The following is a 17,074-nucleotide window of genomic DNA, read 5'->3' as shown; positions in this document are numbered from 1 at the left end:
AGGGCCAAATGATTAGGAAAATGTTTCTTATGCATGCTTATGTCGTCATATTAATTTATAAATAGTGTACATACTATTATAATTAAAATTATTTCATTATATATCTGAATTCTGAAGATACGACAAAACTAGACAACAACAAAATAAACAATTTATTTAATTTCAGCACTATAACAGGTAATTATATATTATATATAGGTATGAAATATATTTTATTAGTGTTGGCTAAAGAGATTAATTAATAAATATTGTTCAATGTTTCCTCTGACGTTGAATATCACTCAATATAGCAAGACAAAACCCTGTACAACTACAAGACAAAAATATTGTACTACGCATTGCCATGATGTGCCACTCAAAGATTTTTTGTAATTTATTAGACGTATGTCGTCGTTAGATACGTCTAAACAATTTAACCACCAAAATTACACGTGGACAGCAACGGGAAGAAACATAAACAAAACGTGATCACATATTGATGACTAAGTTTTTTATTTGTTATGATTATCGTGTAAATATTTTGTTAAAACCCTACTTGTCGACTCCCTAATTAACATATAGGTGTTATTTGCATACAAAACTTATACATAATAAGTTACTTTTGTTGACGATAAATTGATAAATAAGGCAAAGGACGTGATGTCAATGATTGCTATGGGATATAACGAGAGAAGTGACGAGATATCAGATCTGGTGGCCATTGATCGGTGGGCGGCGCGGCGTGCGGCGGGCGGCGAGTGCGGGCGGCAGGGCGGGCGGCGCCCACGTGTTCGCTCACGCCCGGAATAGACAGTCCACTTCGCGGCATTGCTCTTAGCTTACATCTTTCACGCTTAAAAAATCACTGAATACTTCCTTCATATCGTAATTACTTGTTACAACAAGTCTTGTTAATTCTGTGTCTTAACAAAGCAATATATTTGTAGAACTTAATAATACTTCAATTAGCATTTGGTAAATTATATTTCCGCGTATTTGTGCAAAGTTCCAGTGATAACGTAAGCACTAACGTAATACATAATTCATCACGTCCATGTGAAGTCTGCATAATACGTAAGCAAGTGTTTGACAAGTGTTGTGGTTTGACATTGGATTCGCAAGGACCAGCGGTTGGTGTTGCGGTCGTAGTGTTATTTTGAAATTTGGCTCGTTCGAAGCGTGCGCTAGAGTTGGAAGGAGCGTCGGCGCCGGCGCCGCGAGTGGAACGCGGCCGGGCCGAGGAGGCCGGAGTGCGGTGCCGGCCGCATGTGCGATGCGATGCGCGACAAACTGGCCGCGTTGCTGCGTAGCTCGGTGCACGCGCCCGTTATCGTCCCCGACACGGACAAGCTGCACAATGGCGCTTTCATACCAGTACACATCTTCCCAGAAGAAGGTGCACCATTTTTCCTTTAATCTGAAAAAAATACTTGCCCGTATTTAAGTATTTAGCAAACAAACATAAAACCCGAATATGTGTTGAATAAATTTGGTACTTATTTTTAAAGTTGTTAATGTATATTCGGATTTCGGAATACATTAATTACCCTGTATTTCTTTATTCAATAAATCAATAAAATTAGACAAGTGCATACAAAATATATTGGAGTATACCTATATATACACATTTGTAATATTGTGAAAAATAAAAACGCCACGAGAACAGACTGCAAAAAATTTGCTAAAATTGATAAACGGTTGTTCATAAGTTTTTACGTACATAATGCGTGTTTTCTCTATCATTTCTAGAACTTATCTAAATAAAAATATTATTAATACACTATTTCATAGACTTATTTGCATTTAATATCCTTAACTTGAATAGATAAGGTCTTAGTCATCGGATTTGTCACTTCCGAGAATTGTTTTAATCAGCACTCAATGTTAACGTTACTCAACTATTGTCTCGATGTCCTTAGCTCAGCGGAACTTACTAATCTATAAATATGCTTAATACAGTAGAGTCTGTTAATTCGTTCGCGCATTGCATAAAATGGCTGAATTAATTTTTGATATGTACATGTTTCACTGTTATGCAATTGTCAACACTTATACAATAGAGTATTCAAATTTATATTAAGTATATTTGCTAGTTAGGGGGTAAATAGTGCAAATACATTTATTTGCTCGTCGACGACAGCTTCGCTGGCACAGCTAACATTTAGGTACAAACCGAGAATTTTATAATAGCATAATATATACAAACACTGAACTTCATATATACATAATCTGCATTCCTAAAGACAAATGGTTAAATAAATCTTTGTTTCTGATCTGATGTAGAATTACTTATTTAAACATAGCCTCCCTCTCGTAAATCATAGATTTATATTGTAGAGATTAATAATATAGAGTTAAGGAACAGGCGGCGCATTTAAGAGTTTATCATTCTGATTTTTGAGAACTGCAGCACGCATTTAAATGTTCTTTGTTACTCAGCAAAAGAATGTTCTCAATATTTTTTAAGACGTTTTGGGCTGTACAAGCCTCATGCAACACTGTATCAATATTTTTTTACATACACAAAAGAAAATGGTCCCTATTACTTTCTTTTGCATAAAACACAATATTGTTAAATAAACCATCCAACTACGACATTGATTCCTAATGTGACATTGATATATAATTATTTAAAGTCAAATTACATACATATGAATGTTATAGCAGTATTAACTACTTATGGTCTAGACTCTACATAACTCTCTGTGCTGAATGAAAATCTTCAAGAAGTACGCTCTAGCCATCTTAACTGATTCTATTGCTAATCAGGTAGCCATAACTGATAAAATATTATCATACATATGCTTAAAAATCCTATCAGTATTATTTCTTACAAAATTACTTAATTTTGGAAATAAAACAATCTACTTTAAAGTTAAAGTAGTTAAAGGTACTAAAATCTATTTTGGTTATAATTGATTGGAATGTATAACAATTATAGATATTAAAATACATTACACGTAGTTATAGATAATTGCCTAGTATAAAAATATGGACAAACACCAATCATATTTCAATTTAAGCCAACATATTAATTGATTTATATTAAGATCTAACGAAAAATTCTCTAATCAGTAAGAAATAAAAATAAGTACCGTATCTACCACTACTATTTAAAGTATGAAAACAATAATATTTTTATATATTACCGCGCCTTGATGAACCAAGTATTGTAACCAACTATTTTGTGTAATCAACTTGTGGTGGTTCTTTAGAATCAGCTATAATATTCAATAGTTTTCGTGTTATCCTCTATGTCTCTTCTAAATGCTTACCGTCTTAGTTATCCCAATTATGCTAATTGGCTGCCTAAAGTAGTTTTATTAGATAGAGCATTAAATGAGATCGAGTGTATGTAGGATTCCGGAGTTTGCGTGACGGGGCGGCTTTGTGCGTCATTACGATATATTGCAGTCGAATTTTACTTTACGCTTTAACATATTTTGTAATACAATAAAGATTCTTTTCTAATGGTACGGAGAAAACAGTTTATTTTAAGATTTATTTCAGCTAAGAAGATAAATCATCGACGATGTTAAAAGTCATGTTTTAACCCTGAATTGTTATTGCTTCGAATTAAGTCTGACATTTTATTGTCGTATCGGTGTGAATTTGTAAGCTGGGCTTTCCTGTTTGCGATTTGTTTGTTACAGCAAATATGAAGAATAATATACCTTCGGGGAAAAATGTGTCGTAACTGGTACATTATTTATTTTCTTTAATACTAATATGATACTGAATGGACGCGTTATTGGGATGTCTCAACATCTCTCTCCTTCGTTGACATATATTAATGACTAGCTTCCGCCCGCAGCTTCGCCCGCGTGGATTTCGGGTTTCAAAAATGGAGAAGGTGCTCAATTTGTCGGGATGTTTTTTTAATTTATGGTGGTATGCAGGTGGTCCGATTGTCCGGTCAGGGTCTGATGATGGGATCCTGGTGAAATCGAAGGAACTTTTAACCATTAAGGTTGCACACGAAATGACGGAAGCTTAAAAATGGAGTAACTTCTCCCGTTTTCCCAACATTTTCCATCACTGCTATGCTCCTATTAATTGTAGCGTGATGAAAAGTATACTATAACCAGCTCAGGAGTATGAAAAATAATTGTACCAAGTTAAGTTAAAATCCGTCGAGTAGTTTTTGTTTCTATAACGGTTATACAGACAGACAGACAAAAATTTACTAATTGCATTTTTGGCATAAGTAACGATCCCTAATCACCACCAGTTATTTTGGAAATATATTTCATGTACAGAATTGACCTCTCTACAGATTTATTATAAGTATAGATATGCAAAAGTAGCTCAAAAATTGTCCATAACGAAAACATGCATTTTAAAGTAAAACAAAAGAAATAATATCGTGAAGCCAACCAAATAACTAATGATATATTAAATTTTGTGACTGTTCAATTTAGTCGGGTCCGCGATATCACTTTTGTTGAGTTTCAGAACGCGACATTACATTATTATATTTTGTGCTCCAACGCACACTGCTTTGATGTTAGGAACACACCTACATTGCTTAGACAACAGTGAACTTTATGCAATAGCAATAAAGCTCAAATTGACTCTACGTATTAGTTAGAAAACGTTTGTATGGGAAATAGAAAAATGCTGTTTTGAGGATTTTCCCGGCAATTATTCGAATTTTTCTCACCTTTTAAACCTTCCCTAGACCTCTACGAATAATTCAAGACCAAGATAAGATAAATCCGTTCAGCCGTTCTCGAGTTTTAGCGAGACTAACGAACAGCAATTCATTTTTATATATATAGATGGTAATGATGTTACTTTTTGCGGTCTTTTTTTGTTGTTTGTCACAAGCCCCCTTCTCTACATAATTTATTATTCAGCGAATGGACAGTTATCGCTCAATCATTAATGAAATGGATATAATTTCTTTCAATTGTTTAGTGGTTGCGTACTTAACCTTGGAATCTAAGGTGCAAAGCTGATACTGATACCCGGTGCTCAACATTTTTATGGAACTGTCAATTTGCAAATTTAAACACACGTAAGTTGTCCCAGATTTGCGCACGAGAAGGTAATAAAGTTTGTCCCCTTATATTGGGGCGAAAAAAAGGTCAGTGTCGCTGCATCAGTTGCATTTCAACTTACTCAAAGACATACGCTCATGCCTTTTATTATCAAAGGGATAGGTAGGGGCGCAACTGATGCACTGACTTATCGCTGTGCGTATTTCTTCCCATGACGTGATAGAGGGCGAGTCTGTTGCTATATCGGGTACAGATTCTAGACTCGGGCTGATACTCAGCGGAAAACCCAATATCACTTTGCCTGACCCGGGGATCGAACCCGACATCTCTACACAGCAGTCGTACCATAATGCAACTATGTTCGCCATCGAGGCAGACAACCTAAATTCAGTTTACGCAAAGACGTGAGAATAATATTATGTATGTAACATTATAACTAATACAATAGATCGAACCTTTACCTGAAAATTAGCGCATAAGGATTACTGTAATTTACATGATATTTATTTACGCCCCATGGTCGCTAATTGTAATATGCAAGTACCTACATCGTAAAATAAAATATTTTCAGAGTTTTATTGCTAGATACTGATATATAGAGATTTAACTACCTGTGTGAGTCGACCTAACTGTTCGTAGTAGAAAGAGTATTCTTAATTCTTAAAAATAATCTACATTTTTCTAATTTTAATTCTAACGATGCAGAACATTCAAGTTGTCATAATTGAGACGTTAATTATTTTTAAAGATATTGGAATGACATTTTGAAAATACTAGCCGCTCCGCCGTTCTGGGTTAGTAACACTAAAGGCCTGTAGTTTGTAACTAACGCATAAATAGTTACTATGGTGTAATAAATAATACAGCCTTCGATTTTAAATCATGTAAATATTTATCTCAAATATTGACACAGTAACTTCATATTTATTTTGTTAATATACTCGACTATATAATTGACAGTGCAAATTTTTATCCATCGGTTTTACCCAGGTGCTACGTAAGGTAAATATGTAGAGGATAATCTGTGTTGTACAATGCCCTAGCATGGCCTACGTGCCGCTCCGCACATGCTTAGGATGTCACTTTCGACATTCGCAATGTTGCATTGCATTGAATCCTCAATATTTATGTGTGTGTCAACGAAACATGAACTTGCATACATATTGTTTTTGAATTGCTAAATCATTATTTTCGTGTCCTCCTTATATGTGTAGATTTGTTACATTTTTTATAATAATTTTCCTTTTAAGTCTATAGGCACTTTTAACTTTGTTATTTTTAAGTAATAAAACCGAATCTAATCCACAATCTATAGCATAAAGTAAGTTAGTTTAATATTTTAAATTTTGTCCTTGGTATATTTCATGTCTGGTACATTATAACACTAAGTAGGTATTTTTAGAAGTTGTATTTATTTCAAGAACAATATCTGCGATAAAAAAACACGATAGAGCTGTAGAGCCATTTCTAGTAAATCAATGTGTTTGAAGAATTTTAAACTACTGTTATTATAGACCAAATTTAAACAAATTAGTCTTGAGCAAAGAAAATATCTTCCGAGTTAGATAAAAATTGAATCTATTGTGTAATTTTACTATTATACTATTTATTAACGAATTTTGTATGAGGGATTTTTTTTTTTAATCTTTATTTAAGGAATATGAGGGATTGGAACTGACGTAGTGTATGCCAATGAAAAGTCATTAATATCGCTATGTAGGCATCGAATGAAACTACAAAGATTCATAGTTTAAAAATAAAATTCTGAGACTGTCGTTACACGTGGCATTCATTAATGTATATTTTTAAAATCTTATATTTTGACAATTTATTACCGTCCCATATAGTTTAGTGCCAGATAAACATATGAAGCGAAAGGTGAAAAATAAATGCGCCATTGAAGATTCCATAGAAATTTTATTAATAACTTTGTTCTTTATGATTTCAAATATAATGTACATATTTAATTAGCAATCATAAATTGTGTTTTAAATTTTAACTCTACGTGCAAATTGCACCCGCGCGGTATAATGACGACGGAATTTCTTTACATTTCCCAACTCACACAGATATAAAAGAATATTTACTGCCACTAGTATTTTTTAACCAAAATGTATAATATAATAATATATTTCCTATAATTGTCCAGTTTACTAACAGAGAAAAAGTAATGCAAATAGTAGCAAAAGTTGAAATAAATATAGACAATCTAATCCAATCGAAGGTTGTCTGTAAGTTTGTTTTTTTCCATGGGTAGCGAAAGCCGATGCAGAATAAAATTAAAAACACGTAGCGATTCGCTAGCTAGCGATTACCAAAGTCGTAATATCACTACTAATCAATAAATAGAGATATAATACGAATAAATGTATGAACGATTTATGTGTTTATAATCTTAGGGCGAACTAATTTGATGACGCCCTAATCTATAGGCCTATAGCCTCTAATTTCTATTTTTCTAGCTATAATATATTCCCATTTATATCATGACTATGACGCCATTGATATGTAAATATAACCAAAATCGAAATAATCTACAAATATTATAAATAAGTCGTTAAGTCTATTAAATATTATATTTTTTTTATTATTTTTACTATCTATACTAATTTAATTATCTTTGAGCAATTTTTATACAGAGAGAGAGAGAGAGAGAGAGACAGAGAGAGAAAGAACTACGTGGAGAGTTATCCGAAAATTCGTCATTATAGTTATGATTCGAAACTGCCAACTTTCAAGTACTTTTTTTTTTTTTTTTGCTTTCGCGGAGAAAGTGCCTTATTACTACCGCCCAGCCTTCGTGGGGGGCGACTGAGCGGTTATGCTGGGGTAACCGTGCCTTACGGCCCGGCGTTGAGCCGCCCGGATTTGATGGTGACCTTCAGGCGACCGCCGGGCCGAGTCCCTAACCCTATATACAACTTAACCTATGCACGGCCTACCAGCTAAAACTCCGCGGTGGCCCTCTTCGGCGCATTAGGGACGGCTGCGGGCTTCCTCTGACGTTTAAGTGTCTAGTCTGCGACCGCAGCCGCCCCTGCGCGGTGCCGCCTTACGGCCCGTCTCCTATGGGGGGGGGGCTCAGAAGCCCCCGCGCAGAAGGACGCCCTTGGCGTCTACGGCAACGTGAGGCCAACTACACACTGCTGTCCATCCCGGGGTCAACCGACAAATGTGCAGAGATGCACAGAAATGCACTAGGGCGGACAGCCCCCTGCTGCCCGCCGACGACCCCCTTCGTGGCTCCTGTTAGTCGCCTCTTACGACAGGCAGGGGATACCCTGGTGGAATTCTCCAAACGCCCCCATTCCACAGGGCGGAACTTTCAAGTACCTACCTAATTAGCTAAGCTAATTAGTAAATATTATTTATGCCTTTACGAAGTTATGCCGTTCACAACTCTAGTCATATTTAAATGCAAATAATTCACCCTATTATTATGTCAATGAAGACTAACTATCCTCACACAATATTTATGTGTCAAAATATTTAGTAACACAAAAAAAAAACGCGAAATATAAATATTCAATTACGGCGATTTATGCTATCTAACCGTGAAATGCTTATCCTTTTGGCATAAAAGAAATATTATATGGGGTATATCTTTTTCTACGTATGAAATATATATATTCATCTGTGGTGCAAGTTAAGTTGTGCCGTGGGTTACGTATCGGTGTCATCAATTACTATCTGTTGAGCGTACAATCGTTATTGTATGGTAGTATTTCCTGGACAGGGTAGAGTTTAGGTAAAAAGTCTTAATGTTGTAATGGCTGTGGTGGGCAAACTTCTTACGTTGGTGGAGAAATAGCAGTACCTTAGCGTCTTGGCTGCGTCCCTCCCAGTGGAAGGTGCGGCGATAGTCGCTTATTATCAAATACCAATACTTTGTCTGCATAAGTCGGTTATGAAAAAGTTGTTGGGCATACCGCCATTTATGTGCAGTTGTACCGTGCAATGGGAAATAAATTCATACTCGAGAAAATGTGATGTTTTCTTTATCGTACGACTCAACGGCCTAATAACTTTTGAATATCTAAATACGCCGCTCCTGGATCTAAGCTGCCAATGAATGAAATGGTATTAACATTTATAACTCTGTATGTATGTACTTATATTTTAGCTTCAAACATTAATAAAAGACATTTGAATTTCTTTACGTAGGTGCTATTCGCAGTGTCATAGTTTGCCTGCTACTATGTTGTTCAATTGGCAAAAATGCGATATTGTCGTACTTCCGTGTTGTTATGATGATTCATAATACTTTAACAATAATGTATTAATCAGTTAAAACATAAATGTAACGTAACTTTCTTTCATCTGTCTTATAAAAGTAGCAAACATTATCACAAATTATGGAGGAATTTTGGCAGAATAGTGTGTATCTGTGCGATTGAGCTGACTTGGAACACCTATTTACACGTAATTTATACGAGTATGAGTATTGTGACGTAGTATTAAAATTACAGCAACTATTTTAGATTTTAGCACCAGGGCTATTCGAAATTCTGTTTGTTCTATTTTAAAATGCTTGAATTATCTAAATTCTGGGACATTTAGGCCGTGACGTGAGGCGGGTGTGGCGAATCTATTGAGTGTTTGGGAATAAATATTATTTTACGGGTGACAAATAAAATAAATACGCACATATTATTATGAATTGTCAAGGTATATTTTACTCATGTAGTTTTCTTTATCCCTTTGGGTATACTTGACATTATCTAACTGAATATGGTGAATGATGTATTGTTTGCTAATCGGCACGTTACTGCAGGGAGCGCACGCGAAGGCGGATTGGTATGGCGCGGGTGTTCCGCCAGCTGCGACGCCGAAGACGGCACGGCAGGAGCGCTCACCGACGGCAACGCCAACCCAGGAGACAAGGTACGATAACACGATGTTTTCTTGGGAGAAAAGTATGATAACTTGCCAAAAATTACACAAAGCGTATTTCTTTTAAATTTACGCAATTATCACAATAATTTTATCAGAATAAATAAGTAATTCACAAAAATACAATATTTATAACAAATATATACTGTATGTTCAATTAGCCAAACAGTACATTTACATCATAACTTGTAAGAATAACCACATAAGTTGTTGAATCGTAACAAATTGCGATTGTATTCAATCTTGAAAGCCCTGATAAAAGTCGTAGACTTTCAATAAAATTGAAATTCTTTATGTATACAAAAGATTTTCCAATAACGAACTGGAATGCTCAAGATTTACATGCCTACTTAACTATATAAAACTTGGTAAAGGTCGCCATAGTATATAAGATCTTGAAAGTCAATATTTCCGAGCACTTGGCGATAGCCCACAGCTATTAAATGGAGCTCAATGCATGAATCTTTGAGATAAACATTGCATTCAATAAATGTTCATGTTCGTATTTAAAATAAAAGTCTTGTTTTTATGTAATAAATGAATGCTAGGCGCGACGGAGGTAGGCAGACGGTTACCGCATTTGAAATTTGGCCGAATCTGTCGCGTTATAAGCTATTTTTTACGCCGCACTGCTGCATTACTTGAGCCATACATACATCAACATAAGGCTGTAAACATGCATACATACGCTCGTACTCTCATATACATACGCTCGTTGGAGGTTTTAGACAAGTATTGCGTGTCGACTGACACCAATGTACCAGCGTGGTAGAAAAATGATCTTGTGGTACACCCAATAGAATATATACCAGTTGCATGTTACTCGGTATACCTAAGTAATAACCGAATGTACTACATATTGTAGCATATCCTAGAGAAAGAGGGGCTATAGAAACATATTCACTATATCGATTACAGTAATTTATTATTTATCACTTCTACAAGTACTTCGTCATCTCAATAACATGAATAATTAATACATAGGTACTTCGCAAATAATTTCTCACGTTTAATTTCTACATTGTTAATGATTAGAAAGTGTTCTAGAATACCACATTAAAAGTGTATAGCATTGTTGGCCCATTCATGCTGTTGACAAAACCGGCAACAGCGTTAAACTCTACTTGCCGCAAAACTCTACTTCTTGCTAGTACAGGAAAATGACGCACTAGGACCAAACTAAACCAAGAGAACCACATCATTCACTAGTGTTAGTGTACTATTGGGCCGTTTTATCATTACCTAACTGCAATGGAGCACTTGACTTCTTATTTGTAGTTATTTATAATTGTAGTTTTTACGATTGCCGACGTGCAATATTCATGTAAGTTTACATCTATCGTCTCCTTGGTGATTTACTGTTATTATTGGATTATTATAGTTTGTTACATTGTTGTGCAGTTGGAGGGGCCGGGCGCAGCTCCGGACGACCCTGTTCACCTCAAGAGACGGGTGGGACTCTTCAGTGGGGTGGCTCTAATCGTCGGTACCATGATTGGTATGAATTTTTATTAAAACACTATTCAGAAATTGCTTTTCAGTTTTAGAATATTGTTTATTGATTCTGAAGGCCCTAGGCTCGTTATAGTAGAGCTCTAACGTTCCGCTGAACACTAATAGTAAATACATTAATTGATATTAACATTAAATATTTGCTTTTTACGTGCTGTTAAAGTAAGTATACATTCAAGTACACATTACACATAATAATATTTTGTTGACACAATCGTAAAAAATAATAATCTGTGTAGTCCCTCGACCAGAAAACGTTTAAAATAATATTAGCAATGCACATTAGTCATGTATTTACTTTAGCACGTGATGTTGACTTATATAAAGCAATATTTGAATGAATAACTATTAACATTGCAAATAAATTGAACCACATGTGCTCAAGTTATCCTGGACATGTGATTTTGAAGATAAAAATCTTATTCAAATACACGTAGGATATAAATCATGACACATTGTTTATGTTTCATCACATGATGGTATAAATTTGCGTCAGTGTGGCACGCCCAATGACGGTAATGCAACTGGATGCCGCGCTCTGCGAGGTTTGCGATCGTCAGTCGGCTCACTCAGCGTACACCCGACCCGCCGCGTCGACTTGTGGAAGCCCATTACTCTAGCATGACATAAAAACATTCAATCTGAAGGAGATTGATGATAAACAGCACTCGGCAATAAAGAATGTTGGAAACTGATGTATCTACATTTAGAAATAGCCTGTCTATTTCATCCTCGACTTTGTACAAAGTACCTAGGTACAAAGATTACATAAGCTTATTATTTATATATTTATACTTATTAACATCCGGTTTTTTATTAATGGGGTCTCCGTGGATGGTTAAATTTATAAAACAAACACTTTTTTCCAGAAAAGTTTAATCATACTACCAAAATTATTATTACATTATTAAAATTTGGAATACTTACTACAAATACCTATCTATGAGATTGGGCCTTATATAAAAGTGCCTATCAAGTTACTACCTAGAATTTTGTGCAAATAATGTTTGCTATAATAATGATTGCTTGTAAATAGAAATATTAATTAATAGTTATGACATGTGCTACGCTTAGAGAATTTAAGGTGCTACCTATCAACACGTTCGATAACTGGGTGTTTTAAACTCAGGCGACTTTTATTTTTATATAATACTCGTAGATATATGTTATAAACTACAGCGCCATGCTGCGCTATGCAAAATGATCGATTCGATTGGATGACTTAGTTCTGCTTTTCCTAAAACTGTCTCAAAGTAGTGTAACTATTGGGTATAAAAACATTACTACATGTAATGTTAAGTCCCTAGGGTGATGGGTGTAGTTTAATGTTATGGAGAGCTTTGTAATTCTTCGTTCAGTTTTAAGAAAAAAGGCCTCATAAAGCATTATTTAATAAGTGCATATTACCTGAATGCATTTAGTTTTTTTATCAATATCGATTTTTTTTATTACCTGAGGAGAGATCTACTTCGTAAAAGATAGCGCAATAATAGTATATGTATATTCATATTAATTCGGCACAAATTACGTATCCCTGTTTGTACATTATAAAGACAGATACATTCAAGTGATAGGGCTATTGCTGTTTGTATACTAATCATGCATTCCAAATTGTTACAGGATCAGGAATATTCGTCTCGCCCTCTGGGCTTTTGGAGCGCACAGGCTCAGTGGGCATAAGCTTCATCATATGGATGGCATGTGGCCTGCTCTCGTTGCTTGGTAAGTCATTAAGTATTTGTTTTTTATATTTATTTATCAGTTTTTTCATCATGGTCAATGATCACCGATCAAGCAGTGAAGCGAAATATCGCCAATTCGATATCCGTGTTGAGAATAATGTTTGTGTAGTCTAGACACATATATTTCGAGTCTGGATTTTTGGGGCCTAAAGTCATTCATGGATCTCCATATTGACGTCAAGAGTATCAACTTTTATTAATATGGCTAAAGTATATTAATTTAAAATATGTACTAAATTAAGGACTTACGACAACTTGAGTGTAAATACTAATAGTCCATTGAAATGTTACATTTTTTAGGCCTTACCTTGCGTTTTTTAGAGGACGCAATTTTATTTTTTTGATGTGTAGGGGGTGTCAGTCTAAAGCTAAAACCGAGTTTGTGGGGTCGCCACCCTTGTCTCACGGCCGCCATCTTGAAAATAGGGGTTGAAATGGTTTTACGATGTATCTCTTAAACTATTTATCTGACAAAAATATATAAACATTTTTGTTGCAAATTAAATTCTCTACAACTTTGGTCAGTAACTTTTGTCGTAGAACTATAAATAAAAAAGTTATAAGTGAAAATGTTAAAAAATTCAATGTTAAGCAATGTCCATTGCAACGTCATCTGAACGTGTGTTTATAAGGTTCATAATACTTTTTTTGCACTCTCATTACGTACAACACAAACCCGCGGTTGTCGGCTTGTACGCGAATTACTGGATCCTGAATCGCGTAATGAGGTACAAAAAGTATTATGAACCTTATAAACACACGTTCTGATGACGTTACAATGGACATTGCTTAACATTGAATTTCTTAACATTTTCGCTTATAACTTTTTATTTATAGTTCTACGAGAAAAAATACTAGACCAAAGTTGTAGAGAATTTAATTTGCAACAAAGTATGTTTATAATTTTTGTCAGATAAATAGTTTAAGAGATACATCGTAAAACCATTTCAACCCCTATTTTCAAGATAGCGGCCGTGGGACAAGGGTGGCGACTTATACTGACCCCTTACACTTCAAAAATAAATTGCGTCCTCTAAAAACGCAACCCCAAATGTAACTTTTCAATGGACTATAAATAGGTTTTGTAGATCGATATATTACGTCGTAGGTAGGTCTGTTTTATGAACTCAATAGAATGGTTCGTCACGCGAGACTCTGGCTTCCGAGCAATCAACTGCTCAATAAAATCAATAGCAACAATGACCAATTCTATTTTTTTGTATGGAAGGAGTGTGATAATACAGCTCAAGTATGTCAATTGTGATTTATTCACGTGTATGGCCGATGGTAGTTCGATGTTTTACTCTCGATTATGTATGTACTTCCTAAAAACAAGCGGAATACGAAAGAGTTAAAGAATGTTTAAAAATACAGAATTCACATGATATACAGAGTTTGCTAATTGATTTTAAGATTTCTGTCTTTCATTCTATTATATTTAATGATAGATTTTGTAAGACAAATAGTCTGATCACAGCACATTATGTATGTACTTCCCAGCTTTTTACCGACTGATGTTAGGTATCTTTTAAATACTAAACAACGTCGAGTTGTATATAATTTCTTAGTGTTGTGATATGCACATTTTGCTTCTAAAATCATGTCTCACGCAATTATTGCATATTGTGCATTGTATGTAAGTCCCAAATAACTCATTTCACGCACGCAATTATATCAACTCTCGTATTTTTCATTTGGACAATTGAGAGTTGGGTTGTTCAATTGTCGTCGGGCATCGCCTCATTGAGCAACATTTGGCGCTAGAACGTGGTTAGCGGCAAATCCCAACATATTTATGATTAGATTGCGTTATTGTCAAGTGGCAACAGCCGCCATGCCAAATAAGAAGCCCTACGCATGACTACATCAGACAATAGGCTGGCGCCTAATCGTCTGGAATGTAATTAATTCGCCATCTATTAGCGTAGCACGTGAGGCGAACTCGTCAAAGACGATTTTGATCGATGTTTTTTTTTTTGATTCTTATATTTGTCGTGCGTGTAGGAGCGCTAGCGTATGCTGAACTGGGGACTATGAACACATCATCAGGCGCTGAGTACGCCTATTTCATGGATGCCTTTGGAGGACCACCGGCATTCCTGTTTTCATGGGTAAATGAAATATTTATATTTTGGAAAATGTTATGCATTCTGAAATCGTTTATGAATATTAACCATTTTGGTCGGCAGGTATCGACGTTGGTGTTAAAACCGTCACAAATGGCTATAATTTGCCTGAGTTTCGCCAAGTACGCGGTGGAACCGTTTGTTTCGGAATGTGAGCCGCCAGATGCACTTGTTAAATTAGTCTCGGTCATTGCTATCGGTAAGATATCATTTCAATAAATACATATTATAATAATACAAATAATTTTAATTACTTTATTCTTGTTCTATTTTTAAAACTATTTGTGATTGAGCCTTGTTTTAAACCAATGTAACGTTTTTCAGTGATGATATTAGCAGTAAACTGCTACAGTGTCAACTTGGCTACAAACGTACAGAATATCTTCACGGCTGCCAAATTAGTGGCCGTTGCGATTATTGTTTGCGGAGGAGCTTACAAACTGATTTTAGGTAATAAACTACAAGGTTTCAACTGTTTTATTCATATTTTATTATGTGAAAAAATTATTTAAAATTAACTTGCCTATTTCATGATGTAATTTAAAAAAATCCAATATTGTAAAAGTCAATTATTGTTAATCTCGTATTGGTCCAAATGTTGGTGCAACACTGACGGGTGGTGTGTCCGTATGGTGCAGGTAATACGCGACATTTACAGGAGCCCAACTTCGCCAGTAGTACGGCGACTCTGGGCAACATTGCCACCGCCTTCTACACTGGCCTATGGGCTTACGACGGTTGGAATAACCTCAATTATGTCACTGAGGAAATTAAAAATCCTTCCAAGTAAGTGGTATTTTAAAACTAACTTGATTTTGCCTGCAGACAAACGTATTACTAAACTAATTTTAAAAGTGTAAAGATAAAGTGGATATAACATCATTTCAGGTTTCAGCGTATTAAATTCATCGATGCTTGTATTCATATTTTAAGTTTAGTTTTGTCATTTCTCATTAATTGAAGTAAGATGAAAAATTGGTTTTAGATTCTGTTTCAATATTGGTGATCCGGGAGCAATATCGATTTCATTCCATTTGTAATGTCACAACACGTAATTATAGGAACCTCCCTTTGAGTATAATAATCGGCATTCCGCTGGTGACGCTGTGTTACGCGCTAGTGAATGTGTCGTACCTGGCGGTGATGTCGATGAGTGAGATGGTGGACAGCGAGGCAGTGGCGGTGACGTTCGGCAACCGGCTGCTCGGGCCCATGGCCTGGCTCATGCCGCTAGCCGTCACCATCTCCACCTTCGGATCGGCTAACGGAACTCTTTTTGTCGCTGGCAGGTAAACAGAATAACTAGTCCCAAGCTTTACTACTCTACCAATTAATTACTCAAAATAAAACGAACGAATTAAAAACGAGCTCGAATGTAAAAAACGGTCGTCAGTTTTTATTATTCACACAGTCAATGCCGCTAGATAATTGTGAGTGCAAATCTGTATTTTTGTCCCTTCAAAAATTTCATCTTTTGTAAACATTGGATAATTGCATTCTTTTAACTTTACAGACTGTGCTTCGCAGCATCCAGGGAGGGGCATCTATTGGACATACTGTCTTACGTGCACGTCCGTCGCTTCACACCCGCCCGGGACTGATTTTCCACGTAAGTTCCTGTTCTTTTATTTCTGTTGTTTATTCAGATAAATGTAATATAATGCTTTTTGTTATTACAGTCCTTGATAGCCGTGGCAATGGTATTGTACGGGACGATAGATTCACTGATCGACTTCTTCTCGTTCACGGCGTGGATCTTCTACGGCGGCGCCATGCTCGCACTGATTGTTATGAGATACACGAAGCGCGCACGCACCGC

At 35.7% G+C, this 17,074-nt stretch overlaps 1 protein-coding gene across 1 annotated transcript; it reads left to right on the top strand.

The window, feature by feature from the left end:
• Window positions 1–786: 786 nt before the first annotated feature.
• LOC115441834 (b(0,+)-type amino acid transporter 1) lies at window positions 787–17,067 on the top strand (the record flags this gene model as incomplete). Its single annotated transcript, XM_037445411.1, is given in 12 exon segments — window positions 787–1,375; window positions 9,757–9,866; window positions 11,277–11,373; window positions 13,008–13,109; window positions 15,134–15,240; window positions 15,319–15,454; window positions 15,580–15,705; window positions 15,894–16,041; window positions 16,317–16,544; window positions 16,769–16,842; window positions 16,845–16,864; window positions 16,935–17,067. Coding segments are annotated over 12 exon segments (1,411 nt in total), but the record flags the coding sequence as incomplete, so codon positions are not given.
• Between the last annotated feature and the right edge of the window lie 7 nt (window positions 17,068–17,074).

Source organism: Manduca sexta, unplaced genomic scaffold, assembly GCF_014839805.1.
Source record: "Manduca sexta isolate Smith_Timp_Sample1 unplaced genomic scaffold, JHU_Msex_v1.0 HiC_scaffold_161, whole genome shotgun sequence".
NCBI classification, from domain to species: Eukaryota; Metazoa; Arthropoda; class Insecta; order Lepidoptera; family Sphingidae; genus Manduca; species Manduca sexta.
Note: the sequence above shows the minus strand (reverse complement) of the source record. Positions and strands in the feature narration are given on the sequence as shown.